This window comes from Heterocephalus glaber, unplaced genomic scaffold, assembly GCF_053883595.1.
Source record: "Heterocephalus glaber isolate CG9 unplaced genomic scaffold, H.glaber_assembly_v1.0 deba00001429, whole genome shotgun sequence".
NCBI classification, from domain to species: domain Eukaryota; kingdom Metazoa; phylum Chordata; class Mammalia; order Rodentia; family Bathyergidae; genus Heterocephalus; species Heterocephalus glaber.
The window spans coordinates 3,932,505-3,954,496 of NW_028258294.1; the positions used below are offsets into that span (position 1 = coordinate 3,932,505).

Here is a 21,992-nt window from a genome sequence, read left to right on the forward strand (position 1 = left end):
CACCTTGAGATGTGGCTGCTGAATCACCACCTTTCTGGACAACTGTTTGGGAGAGAATATGGGGGTACTTGAGGGCCTGGCATGGGGTAGACTGAGGGAGAAGCTCTCATAGGGCAAAGAGTTGTGCTGTGGTGGAATGATCCCTGGGCATGGTGTCGGTGTCCTGGGTTTAACTCCCAGCTCTGCCATTTACCAGCTGCCATTTACAATTTTGGGGGTCTTCAGCCTCTTCTCCACTAAATTTGCTGATCCCGAACTAAAAGCTCTGATTTGAATAACGTTTTTAGGAAGGAAGGATTCACACTCAGGAATAGTCATGATCTTAGTTGATTGCCAGTGTAGGGGATTACTTTACCCAGTAGCCACTGGTGTGCATCTTTCCAATTCTACAATCTACCCGCCCCCAGAACCACTCACCCAGTGGCCATTGGTACACATCTCTTCCTAACTCTACATTCTACAGCCTTCCACCCCCAGTAGAAGGCCAGTTATTAAACATTCATGAGCACACCACTGCCTTTATCCAGGAAGCTCAGAAGCCTTCTTGGCATTTCTCCAAGCACCTGCTGAGATGAGCACTCCTGGGAATGAGTGAGTCAAAGTAGCAAACCCTGCAACAGGAGGAAGCCCTCTAAAGTGCCTAGAAACAGCCACATTCCTCTCTCCCTGAGCCTGGAGTTTCTCCTCAGGCACACTAGTGAGACCCATCTAGCAGGAAATAATTTGAAGGGAATGATTTGGGACTTAAATTTTAGGGCTATCTTTTGGAAAGATTGCATTTTGGAGTTTCATTCATTTTTATAAAATTAACAGAGGAGGGAGATTCATATTGTTTAAAGTCAGTGTATGTCTCATGCTGTTAGTTGAATTTGTTGTGTAATTTTTGGTTTTCTCTTCAGGGGAACATGGCTGGACCCAATCTGATTGGGATAAACAAGAGGGAGAATATTTGACATTTGACATGGGCTGCAGTATGGCCTTGGAGTTCATGTGGGCAACATCACTAGAGTTTAGCTTTTGGGGAGTAGGGGCTATGGGTGTGGGCATGGGCTTTCTTGTTCAATATGGTTCAGAAGCTATGGCTGGTATGGAAGAAGCAGGGTAATAGATGCAGAATGACCTTGATATGCTGCTGAGCTCAGGGGCAGTCACAGCCCCACATCTGAAGTCTTGGCCATTTAGGTCTTTGAATATAAAGGGAAACTTTATCTTTCTACATTTATGTTAAACTCCATAGAAAGATGATACATTATATTTATTTATTTTTTATTTCTTTTTGGTACAAGGGATCAAACTCGGGTCCTTGCACTTGCACAGCAGGTAGCAAAACCACTGAGCTAAATCCCCAGCCCGATACATTATATTTAATAAACTCTTATACAGTCCTTACTGAATGTCAGGTACTACTCTAAGCTCATCAAAAAGACTAATGGATTTAATCCTCATAGTAACCTTACGAGGTAGCTATTTTTGACTTACTCATTGTACAGATAGAGAGTGATCCGGAGAGGTGAAGTAACTTTTATTAAGTGGTAGAATGAAGGATTGAACTTAGTTTAGAACTACCAGAAAAGTCAGCTTCTCTGCACAGACTCTGGAGTCAGCCGTTTTTGGTCAAATCCTGGCTGTTGCAGGTAGCCATGTGACCTGGAAGGGACTGCCTTCTTCAGTCCCTGCTGACCCAGGGACTCCCACGTGGGTCCTGTGTGTACACATCTCCACTGAGGAGAACTCAGAGAGGAGGCAGAGTTATTTACTGCTACCCATAACCTCTAACAGATAATATCCAGGTTCTTCCCAAGGGGTCCCCAACAGCCCAGAACACATTCCTCTTATTCCAGGAACCTGGTCGTGTACCATTTCTTTAATTCTCCTGTCTCTATCTTTCCTCTCAGTGAATTATCTGTCTGAACCACTGCTGTCTGTTAAAGTCTTATCCATGCCTCTTTTTTTTTTCCTGTACTGGAGATTGAACTCGGGGCCTTCACACTGAGCTACACCCTTAACCCTTTTTATTTTTTATTTTGAGATGAGGGTTTCACTAAATCACTTAGTTGCCCAGACTGGGCTTGAACTTGCAGTCCTTCTGCCTCAGCCTCCCAGAGTTCTGGGCTTATAGGCATTAGTCACTACCCCTGGCTTATTCTTGATCTAGAAAACCCAGTGTGGACCTTGAGATGTGCTCTTCCCAAAGATCGGGTAAAGAGAACAGACTTCAGGCACTGACTTGTCCAGGTCACTCTGCTGCCGCTCGTAGTATCTCATGATTCTGAGGAGCTGGACATCCTGGCTCAGGAAGCAGGGGGGGATCAGGCCATGGATTCCAAGCTGCAGCCTTTCTTCAAGTGTAAATGCCATCCCCTGGGGAGAATGAGAAAGAAACAGACACAGAAGTGAATGTGCAGGAAGCCCAAGACAGAGGGGGTCTCATCCACAGGCAAAAGTCAGTGGGACTCAGTAGAAAGGGCCCTGGCCTCAAATCCCACCTGTGCCTATTAAGTAGGAGACAATTTCATGCCAGGTGCTTTGAGGCTCCTCATTTTAAAAAATTCGGAAAGTATCTAAATTATCAGGTTTTTGTTTTGTTTTAAATTTATTTTTTGGAAGTTTTAGATTTACATAAACACTGAAAAGATAGAGTCCCCATGCACTCTTTCACCCAATTTCCCCAATTATTACCTTCTTACATTAGTGTGGTATATTTGAGTCAATGAACAAATAGTGATCTGCTATAACTGAAGACCATAGTTTCTTCAGACTTCCTTAGTTTTTAGCTCATGTTATTTTTTGTGATTGTTCCAGGATCCTGTGTTACATTTAGTTGTCGTGTTTCCTCAGGCTTCCCTCCTTGTGAGTTTCTCATAGTTCCCTTGTTTGGGAGGTGCCCTAGTCAGGTATTTTGTACAATACTCCCTTCCAGGGGAATTTATCTGATGCTTCTCTCATGATTAGACTGGGATGTAGGTTTCTAAGGGGGAAGGTGACAGAGGTAAGGTGCCATTTCTGTCACGTCAGATCAAGGGTTCATACAGTGAATATGACTATCACTGTTGATAGGGACCTTGATCACCTGGGTGAGGTTGTGCTTGCAGTTTCTCCACTGTAAAGTTACTCTTGTTTTAGAATTATTTTGCCAGGGAAATTTATCTCTGTCTCATTTATTTATATTAAAATGGACTCATGAGCATTTATTTTATACTTTGGTTTATAATCCAATAATGCTTTGTTTATTTTGTTGCTTAAATTGCTCCAGCTTTGGCCATTGGGTGCTTTTTCAATTGACTCAAGTGTCCCTGTGACCTACTCCCATAATGTAGTGTTTTGTTTTGTTTTGATTTAACAATTCCTTATTTTCTGGCACCACAAGATGATCCAGATTCATTTTCTAGACTGACTTCTCTGGTCCTAGAATGCACCATTTCTTCAAGGGGACCTATTCCTATTTTTTTGAGCATTTTATTAGAAACCAAGACCTGGCATTACTCAATAGTGTGTTCCGTCTTCTGGTCTTCACTATTTCTACACTCTCTCAGCTGACAAAAAGGAGATAAACATGTCCATACTAAAACCTGTGTATAAACACATAACTGTAGATGTTTCTGTATTTAAGTATATGAATGTATATTAAGGCAACATAACGAAGTCTCCAACTCTAATCCATTACCACATGGATCATTCTAGCCTAATCACTTTTTTGGTCTGTAAATTCCCACTGCAACAGTTAGAAACTTGACTCCCAACATCTGACATATGTTTAATTACCTAGTTCTAGTTTACATATATAGTAGTGTCAAAATTGTTAACTTGTACAACCATGGAAAACAATTTTATAAATTACAGTACTGTACTTGTGTGCAGATTCTTTTGCCTTTAGTCTTACAACACCACTGATTTCCACTGGCTTAAGTCAACACTTTTACCTTCCACTTCGTCACTGTGATTGTTATGTACATTTATAATAGAGTAGATTCTCTTGTCGCAGTCTGCATACATTCCTGGGATCCTCCCAACCTATCAAATTATTATTTTTTTAATCTGGATACATTAAGGGTCACTCTTTGTACTGAGAAGTTGTATGGGTTTTGATAGATGTGTAATTTTATGCACCAGCCACTACTGTATTATACAAAATCATTTCATTGTACAAAAATCCTATAGACTCTATTTACTCATCCATTCTCCCTTCCCCAGTGAGCTGGAAATCACTGATCTCTTTTTGCTATTTCTACAGCTTTGCCTTTTCTAGCATGTCATATAATTAAAATAATAGAGAATGTAACTTTCTCAGACTGACTTGTTTTACTTAGATATTCATGCTTAGGGGTCATCTATGTATTTTCATGTCTTGACAATTCATTTTTTAAATAACTGAATAATAGTCTATTTTATGTTTGAACCATAGTTTGTTCCCCCATTTTCCTATTGAAAGATGTCTTAGTTATTTCCAGTTTTGGGTGTTATAAATAAAATTGCTACAAATATTCTCGTGCAGGTTTTTGTGTGCACATAAGCTTTCAAACCAGTTGGGTAAATATGTGTGTTTTCTAAAGTATCTATACCATTTTTCATTCCTATCAGCAATGATTGAGATTTTTTGTTGCTCCACATATTCTACAGCAATTGATATTCTCGGCTTTTTGAGTTTTAGTCATTCCAATATATATATTGTGATATGTTATTGTTTTAACTTTCAATACACTATTGATATGTGACAGTGAACCTATTTTCTTTTTTTCGGTATCCGGAATCGAACTCAGAACTTTGCACTTGTGAGGCAGGTGGTGGAACCACTGAGCTAAATCCCTAACCCATAAATCTATTTTCATAGGATGTTGTCCATGAGTATATCTTCTTTGGTGAGATATCTGTTCAGATAATTTTCTCATTTTAGAATATGATTCTCTCCCATATTATTGAAGCATTCTTTGATCTACTCTTACAATAAAATCACTGTACAAATTCTAATGATCTTTTCTGATCTGATCCACAAATTTATATGGAATAGCAAGGAACCAAATTGACAAAGCAAGTTTTAAAAAGAAGATTTTTGAAGCTTCCTGCAAAGCTACAGTAATTAGAACAGTGTGCTACTGACATAAGAGTAGACATGTAGATCAATTAGATACAATTAAGAGTTTATAAATAAACACATACATCTATGGCAAATTGATTTTTGAAAGCACACTGGTCAAGTTCATTTATCAGGAAAAGAACAGTCTCTTAAGTCATGGTGTGGGGATGACTGGATTTCTATATGCCTAAGAATGAGGTTGGAACCTTACCTCATATCGTACACAAATATTTACTCAAAATGGATCAACTACCTAAATATACAGTCAAAACCTATAAAGCTCCTAGAAGAAAACATGGAGGTAGACCTTCATGATGTTAAATTTAGTAATGGATCCTTAGATATGATGCCAAAAGCACAAGCAACAACAACAGAATGAATCAATTGGACATCAAAATGAAAAACTTGCATGCATCATAAGACACTATCTCTTTTTTGCTTTTTATATTTTGGGTTTTTCATATAAAAGAAACCATGTGATCTTTAAGTTTGTGTGTCTGATTATTTTACTTAACATTATGATCTAAAGGTGCATCTATTTTGCTACAAATGACTCAAATTTATCTTTCTTTATAGCAGAATAGTACATCATTGTGTATAAATATCATATTTTCTTTATCCATTCATCTACTGATGGACGTATAGGCTGCTTCCAAGATTTAGCTATTATCAGTTGTCCTGCTATAAAAATGGATTTGGATGTATTCCTGTAATATGATGTCTTTAACTCTTTTGGGAAGAAATCTAGAAGGCAAATAGCTGGATTGAATGATATTTCTAGTTTTCGTTTTTTGAGGAATTTCCATACTGATTTCCATAGTGGTTGTACTAATTTACATTCCCACCAACAATGTAGAAGCTCCTTGCCCTCTGTCCTGGCCCCCTGAAGTCTTGCCAGTGTTTGTCATTATTTAATTTCTTTTTTGTTGTTGTTGTTTTTTTAGGTTTTTTTGGTTACAGAGATTGAACTCGGTACCTTGTGCTTGTGAGGCAGGCACTGGAACCACTGAGCTAAATCCCCGGCCCTGATTTCTTGATGATACCCATTCTTTCTGGAGTAAGATGGAATCTCAATGTTGTTTTAGTTTGTATTTCTTTAACGAACAGAGATGTTGGACGTTTTTTCATGTATTTATTCACCATCTGTACTTCCGAGAAGTGTATACTCATTTAAGTTGCCCATTTTTTGATTGTCTTTTATTTCAGAAGGTATAATTTTTTTGAGTTCTTTATATATTGTACATATTAGTCCTCTGTCCAAGGAGTAGCTGGCAACATCTTTTTCCTATTCTGTAGTTTGTCTCTTTAGTCTGTTGGTTGTTTCATTTGCTAAGTAGAAGCCTTTTTATTTTTGGAGAAGCTTTTTGATTTGATGTAATCCTGTTTGTTGATTCTTGATGTTGTTTCTTGTGCAATTGGGGTTCTATTCAGGAAGTCTTTGCCTATGTCTTCAACAGTTTTACCTATTTTATTTCTTAGATTGTTTCTATTTTATTTTTTAGATTTTTGACTCATTTTGATTTTATTTCAGTACACAGTGAGAGATTTGGGTCTAGATTCAATATCCTGCAGGTTTATGGCCAGTTTTCCCAGCACTATTTGTTAAAGAGCTTATCTTTTCTCCAGCATATGTTTTAGGCCCCTTTGTCAAAGATCAGAAGGCTGAATGTGCTTGGAATTGTTTCTGTCTCTTCTATTCTGTTCCACTGATCCACATGTCTGTATTTGTGCTAGTAGTATGATTTTTTTTCAATGACTGTAGCTTTGTAATATAGCTTTAAATCTGGATTTGTGTTGCCCCCTCCTTGGCTGTTATTGTCCAGGATTGCTTTTGCTATTCTGGGTCTCTTCTGGTTCTTTGTGAATTTTAGGATTGTTTTTTGTAGCTCTGTGAGAAATGCCATTGGTATATTGATTAGAATTGCATTAAATGTATATATATATATCAGTTTTGGAAGTACAGTCATTTTGAAAATATCGGTTCCAACCTATACAGGAAGAGAGGCTATCCTCTCCTTTTCTGATGTTCTCTTTGGTTTCTTTTATTCCATAAGACACTATCAAGAAAGTGAAAGGTAATCTACAGATTGGAAGAAAATATTTGAAAATTGTTATTTATAACGGTTTAATATACAGAATATATAAGAAACCCTACAACATGATAAAAATATACTGCTCAATTAAAAAATGAAAAAAGGACTAAATAGGCATTTCTCTAAAGAAAGTACACAAATGGCTAAAAGTATATGAAAATGTGTTCAATATCCACAGTCAATAGGGAAATGCAAATAAAAACTACAATGAGATACCATTTTATACCTACTAGGATGACTGTAATAAAAGAAAGGAAAGCATGTCCGTGTGCGCGTGCGTACACACACACACAATGTGCACGCACAAATCAAACAGAAAACAAAATATTAGTGAAGATATGGACAAATTGAAAACATCACACATTGCTAGTGGGAATAAAAATTATTGCAGTCTATTTGGAAAATGATTCCGTAGTTCCTCAAAGAAGCTAAACGCAGATTACAACATAACCCAGCAATTTCACACTAAGGTATATACTCAAAGCAAATGAAAGCAAGGACTTGAACTGATACTTTTACTCCAGTGTTTAGTGCAGGTTTATTCACAATAGCCAAAGAGTGGAAATAACTCAGGTGTCCATCAACGTGGAAATGGGTAAACATGGTGTGAAATCATACAATGAAAGAAGTTCGGATCTGTGCCTCTACATGGAAACATTAAGCTAAGTGAAATAAGCAAGACACAAAAGCACAAATATTGTAATTCACTTATATGAAACTTCTAGGATAAGTAAATTAATAAAAACAGAAAAGCAGATCAGAGGTTAGCAGGGGTTTCGGAGGGGGATGTAATAAATTATTACTTAATGTTTACAGTTTCTGTTTGGGATAAGTACATTTTGGAAATGGATAGACATAATGGTTGCACAACTTGTGAATGTACTTAATGTCACTTAATTGTATACTGAATGTTAAAAAGGAAAATTTTATGTTACGTATATTCAGTCATAGCTTTAAATATTAATAATGTAATATACCTAAAACTACTGAATTTTACAACCCAAAATGGTGGAATTATATGTCAATAAAACAGTTTTTTAAAAAGATATCTTTGCACATTTTGGATAAAAGTCTTTTATTGGATATATACTTTATAAATATCTCTTTTGGTCTGTGGCTGGTCTGTTCAATGTCTATCATAGAGCAACATTTTCTAGTTTGTGCCTTGGCAGAGAGAGATGGTGAGTAAGTTGGACATCATGGAGTCTGCTCCCTGGATAGGCTCACAGTTAAGTCCCATGGAGACAGTGTTTCCAGCAGAAGTTGTAGGAACTGTTCTTAATGGGGCACTGGAAGACATGGGCACACAACCTGCCCCAGGACGAAAAGGTGAAACTCGAGTCCTTTACACTGAGCTACATTCTCAGCTCTTTTTAAAAAAAACTCTTTATTTTGACACAGGGTCCTGCTAAATAACTAAGTTGTCCAGGCTGGGCTCCAACTTGCAACCCTCCTACCTCAGCCTCCCAGAGAGCCTTACAGGTGTGTGCCACTTTTTTTTTTATAGAGCTCTAAGTGGCTCTGCTGAAGTGAGGCCTGCTCACATCCTGCTTACCTGCTCCTGAGGATACCTCCTCAACTCTCTCCTTGAAGTTTCTGGCAGCAACAACTGTAGCCAGCTCCAAGGGGCTTCATGGGCAATGGATTATTAATAAGCAAGAGACCAACAACTCCATAATGGGGGGGGTGCAGGGAACTAAGAATTATTTTTAATTAATTAGTCATTTCTGTTACTATGACCCTTGTTATATCTAAGGCTGATGATTTGGGGCAGCTCTGGTTAAGTCCTTTATTTGTATTGAGTCTCAAGTAATGAAAGTTTCCTCCTAAAAGTGAAGAAGGCTGTAAAGATGATAAGGGAGACCTCAGTTGTGCTGCTAGTGGTCTGACTTCTCCAGATTCCCTTGGGGAGTGGAAGCTTGCCAAGACAGAAAGCCTCAGAGCTCCTCTCCTTCCTCCATCAGCTAGAAAATATCTACAATTAGAAGAAGTTCTTTATAGGGAGTTAATAACCATAGGAAGATTATAATCTGTATATTTATCATCCATGCCTTAGATTGTTGCTATTATCAGCTCTAAGGAAGGGGTTTAAGGCATATCCAGTCTTACATTTTCTAGCCTTCACTTTACAGGTGAGAAAGCTAAGCAAGAGGTGTTAACTGATGCTCTTGACATTTCATAGCTATTTATATCATATTGCTTCTTAAACTAGGATGTATCCTCTGATTAATGAGTACACTTGACATGATTTATTACTGATGATTTTATTTGATTAGAGGTAACAGATAGAACCAAGATTTGATCACAGGTGTTTTTTTTTGTGTGTGTGTCTCTGTGATATACATCCTCCCAAGACCTTCAGGAAATGTTGAGGGGAAGGGTGATAAGGGAGGAGCACAAAAAAGAGAAGCATTGGGGGGGGGGATTAAAGTTAAACTCCTTAGCTGCTCCAAATTTCCTTTTTGACTTTCCTTTATAACTTCGGGATATGTAATTCTGAGTCCCTTTAAAATTTTTATGGAGAAGTAATGACAACTCAACTTCTGAAAGTCTTAAAGAACTATTTCTCCTCCCAGAAGAACTGCTAGAACTGTATGAAAGATCTATCTTAAGATAGATCCTACTCTGTTTGAAAGTATGACTCAAAGAAACTTTTCAAAGTGCTCTACACAAATGTTACCATTTTTCATCATCAAAGCCCAGAGTCATAAATTTCCTGTGCTGGCCACCAGTTTAGCAAGCAGGCAGCAACAGGGAGCTCCCAGATCCTTTTGCAGGAAATGACCTTGCCCTGAGGACTGGGCACTCCCATCAAACACCATGAGGTAGATGACTGTTCACTGCCTTGGTAAAGCCTCTCCTTGCTCCAGGGTGTCCAGGGAGCCCAGACATTTAATTACAACATCATCTTTGTTAATAACCTCTACGGCTTTTAATAATAGTCCATTTTTCTCTATAAGGTTAAGTGCTTCCCTTGGCTGACTTCCACCAAGTTCTTTTGTATTTGAGGAAAAAGAATGACTGGTTAGTAACTGGTAATTTCAGGGATTTACAGAAATTACTTCTAGAAGCTTCTTTTCATTCTGAAGCTAATATTAAGATAACTTCAGACTTACAAATCGGCAAAGCAGAAATACAGGCAATTTGGCTGCACCATGCCCCCAAAATAGGATAAGCATTCTTAAGACCATTCACTATGGCATATAGGAAAAGTATTAGGACTTATATTTATCTACAAAATAAATAAAAACAAACCTTGCTAATTGGCATTCAGGCTCTTGGCCTGTATGTTAAAAAGTCCACTATTCCTGTAAGATATTCCAAGAGTCCTAAGATGAAAGCAGGGGTTTACAACATGAGGGAGTCAAGGGTGGGACCCTATTTATTCTAACCATAATGAAAAATTACAATTTCTGTGTGCCTCACTAATAGAATTACAGATTGCATTATCTAGTTTTAACAAAGTGCTCAAAATATGACAACTGATTTCTGAAAAGCTCTCTCTCATAATTAAATTTCAAGCACATACCCTGTGGTATTCATCAAGGATCTACCAGTTGTTACTAGTTTGAAATGTTCACTTGTTACAGAGCTATTGTTCTGTCCACACTTCCCAGCCAAGGTTACCTCCCCACCTGCTTTGGCTCCTTCCAGAGAGCAGTGGAACCCTTTATGAGCCAACAACCAATGAGTTAATGTCTGGAAAAGTAGGAAACCTCTAAAGTCTGCTGTAGCACTAAAAGCCTGTAACCATTCCCATTGGTCAGTACCTATGCTGTAGCAGTTTTAATCTTTTAATTATCACCCCTGACCTTACTTACTTCATCACATTCCCTCCAGGCCCACCCTGAGCTCTGTGTGTCAAACTGCCCAAGTTCCTAGGACAAAACTTACTGGTGCATACTAGAACGAGATTTAATAGATCCCACAATCACATGGCAGGGTTCAAAGGCAGCAATCCCATTAGAATTGCCCCTGTCCCAGCCTCCTGCTCTTTTGAGAGCTAGGCTTCTTGTTCTTTACAGTGAGATTTCCCAAGGCTCAGTTTTCCAGTCCTGTTTTGTGCTTCTGGATCCAGACCCATGCTGTGCACCTGACAATTCTCATTTTTTCCACAAGCATTAGTGAGTTCCCACTTCATATGAGGCCTGCCATGTTAGGCACTAGGGAATCAAAAAGGAATAGGTTCTGATCACTCTTCTCATGAACTTACCAGAGTAGACACATGAGTAACCAAAAATGATAACAATCCTGGACCTCTGCCTTGGGCAAGTCATTTCTCCCACCTGAAAAACAGTGCTGCTCGTTTCGTGTGTTATGAGTTTAAATGAAACAATAAGGCATGTGAAATGCTTAGCACAGATACTGGCAATAGGAAGCACTCAATGAGTACCAGCTAGTCTCCTTAGTACAGTTCTAAGATAACAATAACAAATGGTTATAGAATAAAATTATCAAATAGTCCATGGAAGGTGGCACAAGAGAGCTCAATAGCAGATGCTGGATTTCAATCTTGAAGGCAGCTAATATCTTGTCCTGCAGAAGGAACTGGAAGCAGGAGCAGAAGTGATGTTTCATTCAGGTGTAACTGCTTGCCCATGGGATCTGACAGGCTCCTGCCTCCTTGGGTTCATGCATTCTCCCTCCACAGACACAGCCATTCTGGCGGCCATGCTTGGATGACACTAGAGCCCCCGTCCACCATGCTCTCGATACTTTCCTCCCCTGCCTTCCAGTCTACAGTCAAGTTCCTCCATGCCACATAGCTCCCCTCCTTCTCTGTGAGTCAGAGTCACATAGTTTAGCATATACAATGTGTCTTCTGTTTGGTTTCTTGAGCAATAGTCACTAAATTATCATCTCAGGGTGATGAGGAAGCAGATGCACTGGAGAAGCTAACACCAGGTTTTAGCACACAGTGCTATTGTCATTTATAAGAACAGCAATAATCACCATCTATGGAACACTCATTAGGTTGGATCAGGCCCTGACACACAGACCCTTCATAATTATCACTTCACCTAATCCTCACAGCACCCCTGACGAGAAGGTACTATGTCTATTATCTCTATTTTGTAGTTTAGGAAACTGAGGCAAGGAGAAGGGTAAGTGATTTGCCCAAGGTCAGTGGAAAAACCGGGAGTAGAATCCTGGCCCAAATGTTTCCAAAGTTTATATTTCTTCCTCTGAGCTAATCAACAGTTCCCGAGAATGTATAGACTTACGAAGCTGTTGCTTGAGTTGGCTTTTTCTGATCAGGCATGTGATTATTCGGCTTCTACAAACAGTGCCAGGTATCCTGATGATTTTAGCTCCTATCGAGTATTCCTCTGTGTTTCCATCAGGCTGCTCAGCCCATCTGCCAACAGGTGTGCCTGTAACTCTGACTTTATGCACATGGCCCATAGCACATACATAGCTGTGTTTCCTCTCACAAGCATCATTAATGGAAGGATTAGCAGACATATGTGTAATTGTAAAGGTTTTCTGTTCCACACATCATTACGTCAGGCTCTGTGCTGACTGCTTGTATGATAACCAGCTTCCTCCATCAGTCAACCATGGCAGTATAGAGAGCTGTGGGCAGTCAGCCCTGCGACTGTACAGTTAAATCCTATTAGCTGTAAGGGGGCTGGAAGGCTTTTCCACCTTCTTTTGAATATTCTTTTTTTTTTTTTTCCCAGTTACTACAACCAAAGAGATTCAACATTTATTTTATTATAAAAGTCCAGCAAATAAAACTATATACAAGATCCATGCAAAGAATCCCGCTACACACAAGACACATTTAAAACCTGGTTAAAATACAATGTCCACAATAGTATGGAATAAAACCAGAAAGACCACATATCTTTAGTGAGAAACATAATTGTGTTTGTACTTTGGATGCTGCTTGAATCCAATTCTCTCACCAACAATGACGCACTGGATTACCCACTCTTGTGACACCACAGGCAGCTGCAATGCTTCAGCACACTTCAGCACGGAGGCTGGGCACGAGGGGTCTGCCACTACCACATCAAACACCCCTAGAGCAATATCTTTGTTATGGGCACTCAAATGGTGCTGCTTCACAGAGGCTTCACCTCCCCTCATGAGGATCTCAGACCAGCGCTCCAGGAAGTTCTGCTGCTGATCTGACACTAAGAGTGCCTTCAGATTCTGAAAAGGGTTTTCCCGGGGTTGCCAATCCAGAATTCTCTGCTCTTCGGCTGGCAATAGATAGTTATGGTAGTTTTGGAGCTGGTTAGCGTGGCAACTGGCATGGACCCAGACATGAGACACACAAGGAATACCACTGGCAAGGCACAGGAAGTACTTCCCAGATCGACAATGCTGGTCAGCAATTAGGAGACACTGGTAGGCTGTGTTACACTGGGCTTCATTGAAATCTTCAAGGATATAGCCAGCTCCTGCTCAGAGCTGGGATTCCGTGTACTGCTTGTTGAAAGGAGGAATTTCTAAAAATTCTTCCTCTTCCTCACTGCTTCCAGTAGGGAGATCTGGTAGTTTGGAGCAGCTGGCCAACTTGTCGCTTGTTGTGGCCATGGTGAGGAGAAAGGCATAACCCAGAAACAAAGTCTTGTTGAGAGGCAAAGGCCCCCTCTGCTTTTCCAGGACAGAGGGGTCAGCTGTGCTGTCTCTGCTCTCACAGGCGCTCACAAATTCTCCTGCCCCGACCGCACCAGGCTTCACAGTGGCAGACTTTTGCCCTCTCTTGGCAGGGGACCGGTCCTCTTCTGAAGTGATCAGTTTTCTTTTGCCTGATGGAACTCCCACGGAGGCCTGAGGACTTTCCAAGATCTTCCGGGTGGGGGTTGTGCTGCTGCTGCTGGAGGCAGTAGAAGTGGCTGGGGAACTGATGTTACTGCGCCACTTACCTTCCACCAAATTGTCTAAGCTGATGTCTGCTGCCTTTGTGAGAGGCGTCACTGCCTCGTATGGACCAAGCCCTTACTGCTCTCTCAGTCTGTTTCCTTGCTGCAAAGACAGGATGACAGCCATTTGTTTGTACCACTTTCTTTGGCCTTCCTTCTCAATGCTGTAGTATAGCTCCCCAGACTCCTTCCTATGCCCCTTCACCACTCCTGCACTGAAATACTCATCCTCCAAGAGCACGGTCACCTCAGTGTCCAGAGGGATGGGGTCGCACAGGAGAATGTCTTTGCCCAGAACATCACACTCATGCCCATCGTCAAAAAAGCAACTTGTACTTCCCAGCTCCCACATCTCATGTGATTTTTCCCAGAGTAAAAGTAACCATTGGATGACCATTTGGCTACAACATAGAGTCCTACAAAGCTGTTCCCTGGAGAGGAGGCATCTAAGCCAAGCCAGCAGCAGCCTGGAAAGGCATCTCTGGAGAGTCGCTATGATGCACAGCACCAGCACCCAAATCTGCTCTTCTAGTAGTGTCTGGTATGTGGGGCAAAATTCAGGCGAAGGACTTGTCATCTGGTGACATGCTGGGTGAAATGTCTTCTATGCCCAACAGGCCAGGTACAACTGCTTCTCTGGTTCCAGTGGTCTGAAAAGGCGGATGGCCCCTTCCCCCGCACCTTTGGGGTGTGCCTGGAGCCTTCCCTCCCTGTCTAACGCCAAGGCCTGGATCACCATCTTCCTCACACAGTGGTACCCCTGTCTGACTGATTCCTTTCCTAGGACTCAGTTTTCCTGGGCCTCCTCGGGAGCTGGGTAAAGCAAAATCTGTGGGTTCTGTCCTGCTGGTTTTCCCTTTGAGTGGCCCGGCTCCTCTCCCTGAGCTGTCACTGCTGTGTAAGGCCAAGAGACTTGTCCCACTTGACGTGTGGTGCAAGCTGGATGCCTTGGAAGAGAAGGTGCTGACATCCCCCAGATCACCTGAGGAGCCCCTCATCTGTGAAGGGGACACTTCAGTCTCACACTCCTGACACTCCACAATTGGCTCTTCAGTCTCCTCAGTGACTTTCCTCTCCACTTCTGTCCTGTCCACGTAGTACACATCTGCTATGACACGGGTGACAAGTGTGCGGACTTCACGGATTGTTCTCATGTGGCGATGCAAGATGTGGAGGCTGAGGCATATCAAACTCCTCCTCTCCCTGGCTGTGGAGTGACTCTGTGTCATTCCCAGGGGCGCCAACAGGCTTCTCATCACTGCCCCTTTCAGTCTGCACCATGGCATCTTGCTTCTCCGAGCTCTGGTCCACTGTGCTGGTGCCCTGCTCACATACATTCTTGACAGTCTGGGTTGCTGCAGAAATAGTTTCTGGGACCCAGAGGGAATGTTCCAGGGTCTGGATTCCAATGTTGTTTTGGGTGGGCCTTTCAATCAGGGCCTTACTGGGCTTTTCCTGATGGGCATCCCGTTCTTCTTGGGGGCCTTCCTGCGTGTCTGTCTCTATCACTTCTCCTCGTGGGCTGGATAGGCCCTGTGAGACTGTCTGCTGGGAGGCAGGAGGCTCGGGGTCCTCGAGAAGACTGTCTTCACTGGTTGTTCACTCTGCCTGATCCTGTGGTCACCCTCTAATTTTACTTTCTTCTCTTCTTTTGAGTACTTGGATGATGAAGCACGTTCCCCCTGACGGAGGCAGAGAGGAGATCCTGACCTTGAGCCATCTCTTCTTGTTGGACTTCACAGATACAGCTAAACACAGACACAGTCTTCTGGGGACTGGCAACAGCCTCAACAACAGCAGTAGAACCATTTCTTCTTTTACCAGTTGCAGGCTTTTCCAGGCTAAATTGCAAAGACTCTTCACTGGCCTCTGTTTCAGGGCTGACCAATTTCATTCTTAGACACAGTTTCTCGTCCACTTCTGGGGCAGCCCCAGAATCCCCTTTTTCACTCCCATGTATTGTTGGTTTCTACCATGCTTTCAGACATGACAACACTGGTTGCTATCATGCTTTCTGGATAGTTGCTAATGCCAGTAGGGGTACTATGTCTCTTGGGCTCCAATTTTAGGTGCCCAATAAGAGGTGGGGTTGTGCCAGTCAATGGTGGGATTATATCACCTTCTTTAGGCAAAGTAAAATGAAATGGGGTTTCACTAGAACTTTTACAGAAGCTCTTCGAGGCATGAGCAGAGGCCTTCTTGAGCTGCCCGGCCTCTCTGCCTGAGCCCAGCTGCTTTGCATTAGCCATTTTGGAGTCTTCTGCTAATGAATTGTCTGTTTTCTCTCGAAGCTGTGGCTGCTGCATCTCCTGGTCAGGTCTGGGAGGCTCATCATCTCTCACTAAAGGCAAGGGAGGCTGTTCAGAGTCTTCCCCTACAGGTTCCTTTTCTGTAGTCACTGATTTCTGATCTCCATCATATTCTGTATTCTTCTCTTCCTGGGGTTCTAATCTATTCTCAGCACATGGTTCTATTTCTAGAGCAACATCCTCCCAGGACTGGGAATCTGAGCATTTCTCCACTCCCTCGAAAGGTTCATAAGAAAGGTCAACTCTGGGAGACGGCTCCTTCACATCTACAATGACAACACTTGAATCCTCCGACGTAGCTTCCTCCCAAGCTTCCTGATCCTTGTGTTCTAATTCTTGGTCAAATACTGGCAGTTTCTGGGGGGAATCAATACTAATCACACTGGTTTCAACTTCCATAGCTTCTGGGCATTCTTGTTTGTGGATTTCCTTTTGAAGACACAATGCTTGGGACTGAGTTTCAGGGAAAGAAAGGTGAAATGGAACACGCTCTATATTTTCTTCTTTGGGCTCCTCTCCATGACTCTCACAAGAAGTCTCTGGAATTTCTTCTACCTCACTCCCTGAAGACCCCTCCTCTGGATGGTGCTCTGTAACTTCCATAGCTTCCTCCTGATCTAAGACCCTAGAAAGTGACTCAGTCTGAGTAGCTGGAGGAGGAACTGCCTGACTCCCGGGTCATAGGTGAGATCAATACAAATGTCTTCTGCTACAGTTTCTTCTGTGCCTTTGAAACCAGTGGCTAAAATACTGATGTCATCCCTGTTCTCTGTGTCATCTCCTTTTGTTTTGTCATCATTCTTGATTCAGTTCTACTTGACCATCTGGTGCTGGATTCATCGGGATACTATCACTTTCTGCAGGAACAAGTTTGGAACTGAGAACTGGAGACAAGGGCTCAGTATCCTCAACTTGGGAATCTTCTCCATCTTCATCAATCCTGTGAGAACTCAAGCTCTCTATCTTTGAGGACTGACTGTACTCACTTGTAGAAAGAATCAACTTGCAAGAATCCCCTGTCAAAGAGAGTCCAAGATCCTCACTGGAATTCTTTGGTTCAATCTCTGAAGTTTTAGAACACTCAATAGTCAAAGATGAATTATGTAAGTCTCCACCTTTCTTCCCATCATTTGACTGTTCTTCCAAACTTGGCGATGGAATGAAAACGTCATGTGAGAATTTGGGCTGTGATAGAACAGGAAGGGAGCCAGGGGTAAACACCGGGGTGCTCTGAGAAACGGGCATCGAGGCTTGTGGGGACATAGCACCCGCAGGTCGAAGCGGCGTGTTTTCTATCTGCACTGGATCGCTGACTTGGAGTCTTTTCTGAAAAGGCTCCCCCACTCCCTCAGACAGGACTGACATATCCACTGGCTCATCTTTTCTCCCTTCTTGCTCTGTGGGACTGCTAGGAATGATAAAAGGGGTAGATCAGAAAGCATCAAGGGAAGGAGCAACAAGATCTGAGGAATTTGTGGAAGACTCTCTTGTACAAGGGATCTCTGGCCAGAGAGCTGCAGGACATGCAGAGTGGTAGCAGGTGTGGAAGTCAGAGAACATCCACCTTCCGCCTTTGAAGGAGTACAGCAACCATCAGAAGCTGTTTTATTGCTCTGGTCAAACAAGTCTTCCTGAGTTGACAAAACCTCAGGCTCTGGTGATTTCTGAATCTATAATTCACCTTCCAGAAGTTCTTGAACAGATGTCTGTTCTTTTGTTTCCATAGCAGCATGAGACACTTTGGAACTAGAAGGCAGGTCTTCTGACCTTCCCAATGCTGGACTTGGCTCCTCTACCACATGCCCAACTTTACTGGGCTGTAGTGTCACAGGGACATCTTCAGTGTACTGTTCTTCATGCATAACTGCAGCATCTGCATCCACATCGGATACCCTGGTATAACCAGAGGTGGTGGTTATTAACTGTAGGTGTTCGTTGTCCACTTCATATGGCACAATATGTTCTTCAACATCCTGACTCTGAGAGAGTTCTAGGACCCCAAAGCCCAGCTGTGATGAGGCAGGATCTTCAGCACCCAGGGAGTGTGTGGTATCCTCTGAAGTGTCTTCTTCCCCTCCCTCTTGCTCCTTCTCTGCCAACTCTTCTTCCTTCTCTTCCCCTGCAGCAGGAACAGATCCCAGGGACATTCCCAGGGCACTTAAATCTTACGCAGACTCCATTTTGAATGCAGCACTAAGCACATATATATGACTCCCTCAATGAGCCAGCCTAGACCTCTCCTGAGCTCCAAACTTGCATATCCAATCATGTTAACATCTCCAGCTGGCTGCTGAAAAGGTAGCTCAATTTCAGCAAGTCTAAAACTGAATGGTTCCTTCAGCAGTCTTCTCCATCTCAGTAACAGACTCTCCATTCTAGTGCTCAGATCAAAAATTTAGGATTACTGCTACCTCCTTCCTGTCTCTACACTCCAGATCTGCTCCATCTTTTTTGGGGGGTACCAGGAATCGAGGTTAAGACCTGGAGGTTGCCAGGCAGGTGTTGTGCCACTGAGCTACATCCTCGGCCCTGCTCCATTTTTAAATCCTATTTTCAAATACTCAATCTCGTCCAGGTGTGGTGATGCACACCTATAATCCCAGCACTCTGAGAGGATGAGGCAGGAGGATCACAAGTTCTGAGCCTGGCCTGGGCTATTTAGCAATTTAGCAAGACCCTGTCTCAAAACAAAAAGACCTGAAGGTAGAGCTCAGCACAAAGCCCCTCAGGGGTCAATCCTCAGACTGCAAAAAACCCTCAGCATCTCACCATTCTTTACCCACTTCCACCATGAACCAGTCACTGTCATATTTTGCCTAAGTTATTTCAGTCACCTCCTAGTTGGCCCTCCTGGCTCTGACCCTGTTTCTCCTTTTAGGTCTGTTCTTGATCCAGCAGCCAGAGTGATCCTGTCAAAAATCTAAGTCAAACTGAGTCATTCTTTGGCTCCAAACCCTTAAATGCATTCCTGTTTCACAAAGAACAAAAGCCATATTTCTCACAATCACCCATAAGGCCTTGAACTGGTCCCCCTTTCATTTCTCCACCTTCTTCTCCCACTCCTTTGGGTCACTCCACTCATATTCTTGATTCTTTTTGTTCGAGACTTTAAAGAGTTATGGTGATCTGACTTCTGGCTGGAGCCAGGAAATGGGATCATTGAGGCTGCTCTTTTCTGTCTCTGAACCCCAGGTTTATGAGGGCCCCTGAGCAGAGCACAGCCCTGGGATGGATACACAGGGGTCTCGGAAACACAAGCATTGAGAGGTCTCCACAGACAGAGACCTGAGAATGGCCTTCCTCCCAAGCATACTGCTGTAATCAGGTGCAAAATTAAAGATTCAGAAACACATCATAAATTCCTGAGAGAGAATAAAAGAGTATAGCTCATTACTACTTGGAGTCAACCCTAAACTAGCTTTGGCTTCAGAGACTAGGCTCTGGTGTGGCAGGTTGCACATGTGTGTCTGTCTGTGACATTCCACGTAGGACATCCACAGAAGTTCCTGTTCCAGTTGGGAGATAATCCCATCTTCCTTCCATGGGACTACAGGCAGACATTGGAGTCGCTGGACTCACACAGGCAGTATGGGGTGTGGGAAGGCAACTGGCAGACAAAAATTCTACCTTCAGTTCCCCACTGGCTGTGTGATCCTGGGGCAATGACTTAACCTCTCTGAGTCTGCTGCCTTCACTAAGTTGTTGTATCTAATGGAAACATGAATGCTAAAATCTCTCTGTACATTCAAAGATGTGGTAACAAAGATTATTTTTGAAAAACTGAGCATGATGATACCTATAATTCCAGCTACTCAGGAGGCTGACACAGGAGGACTGCAAGTTCTAGGCCAGCCTGGGGAACTTACTGAGAACTTGTTTCAAAAAAAAATTAAATTGGGGGGGGGGGCGCTGGTTAGGGATAGACATCACAGAGAGCCCTGGGTTCAATCCCTAGTACCACAAAACAAACTAACAAAAATAAAACCAAACAACTATTTTTTTTTTTTTGTACCAGGGATCGAACTTGGGACCTCTTTTGCTTAACACAGTAACCAGTAGAGGGGAAGCATTTAATAAATACATGGATGGGTGGACTCATTCATTCATCTGACAAAAACTTATTAAGCATCTCCTGTGAGCTAGATGCTATTTTAGATCCTGGGGAACCACCATCGGAAGGACATAGAAACTTCTAGCTCTTTATAGGCTCTGGTGAACTATTCTTATAGGGAACTCAACAGCTTCTCCACTCTACTACATCAGTCTGCTCAGTGCTGCCAGGGGGAAAACATTCTATGTCTGCTCTGCACAGTGCAGTAGCCCCTGGTCTCATGTAGCGATTGCACACTTGAAACATGGTCAGTGTAACTGAGGAACTGAATTTTAAATTTTAATTAATTAAAATATATAAAGAGCCACATACTTTGTTGGAAAATGCATATCTTCCCACACTGGGGATTGCTACCAGCCTGGCCTACTGGGAAGCCTAAAATTGAGGAATCAGAGTCTTGGCCTTGGGTCTTGCTGGTGGCCACATAATGGAGACACCTTGATCTACCTGGATGCAGAGAGTGATGGTTTTGGTGTGGAGCAGGCTAGAGGAGAGGTTAGTAAATAGGGGTTAGAGAGGAACTTAATAACAGGTAAGACCCCTCCCTGCTGCCTGCCCAAAGATGTACAGTGGCACCTAGGTGGCAAAAGGCAGAAGACTTCAAAGGAATGTTAGATCCTTGTCCTGGCCAGCCCAGCTGCATAAGAGAAGGAAAGTATAATAGTGGGAGGCAGTAGGAAGGCTTTGGAAGGAGCAGCACATCTTTCAGAATGGTTTAAAAATTAAGGAGGGGAAACAAACAAAAATAACTGAATGCAAAACAGATACAAATAAGACCTACGAGGAGGAAGGAGGGGACAGGAATTCCTGTGAGGAATGGAACAAAGAATCTTTCTTCCTAGAAGCCTTTGTGAGCATGTTCTGCAAACACTGGGAACAATCAGAACATCTCACAATGGGACTTTGTGGCTTCTGGTAAACACTGGCTCTGGTGGAAAAGTCCTGAACTAGTTCACAACATGGCCTATGAGGGCTCCTATTTCATTGTGGCCCTGGATGAGGAGAAAATAAGAAAAGTCAATAAAAATCTGTAAGACAGCTGCTGGAGATGTTTTCTTCAAAGGAGGTATCATATTAAGAAGCTTCCACTTGAAAGTATCTGGGGTTTCCAGAAATGCTCTCCCATTGTCTGTAAAAACCCAGTGGCAAGAAATTCTGACTGCATTTGGCCTTGATGGGGACTGTCTGCTTCTCAGATGAGGCAGGTGGTGGTGTGGATGCTCTCTGTTTCAGCACATGAGAAGAAGTCGTAGTAAGAAGGTATCACTCTTTGTTCTTTGCCCTTGAAATGTGCCTCAACATCTTTAAACAGCTTCCTCAAACATTTTGAGAATATGCTTTTAATAACTGTTGTGCAAATATATACAACTATTGGAGATAAGTCACCTCATATAAATGTGCTCCAGGTGTGAATTTCTCTTGTCATCCTACTCCCACCTAAACTGCTGGTCTCAAGTCTCTAGGATAAGACCCATTGTGGCAAAGATAGGGTAATTCCACTTCAGCTAATTCTTCATACCCTCTTATCAC

General features: G+C 42.3%; 1 protein-coding gene and 2 pseudogenes across 4 annotated transcripts in view; all 3 read right to left on the reverse strand.

Annotated features, from left to right (window-relative positions):
• The window catches only part of Me3 (malic enzyme 3), a 229,026-nt gene that overhangs the window by 119,413 nt on the left and 87,621 nt on the right, over positions 1 to 21,992 (reverse strand). For all 3 annotated transcript variants that reach the window (XM_004868221.4, XM_087212253.1, XM_004868220.4), the window contains exon 3: positions 2,228 to 2,361. In XM_004868221.4, coding sequence (XP_004868278.1) covers positions 2,228 to 2,361 — 134 coding nt within the window. The remainder of the gene's footprint in view (positions 1 to 2,227; positions 2,362 to 21,992) is intronic.
• Positions 7,818 to 16,954, reverse strand: LOC147827844 (TP53-binding protein 1 pseudogene; annotated as a pseudogene).
• LOC106007997 (TP53-binding protein 1 pseudogene) lies at positions 7,818 to 18,498 on the reverse strand (annotated as a pseudogene). The gene has a single exon (XR_015451595.1). The product of XR_015451595.1 is annotated as a TP53-binding protein 1 pseudogene (transcript).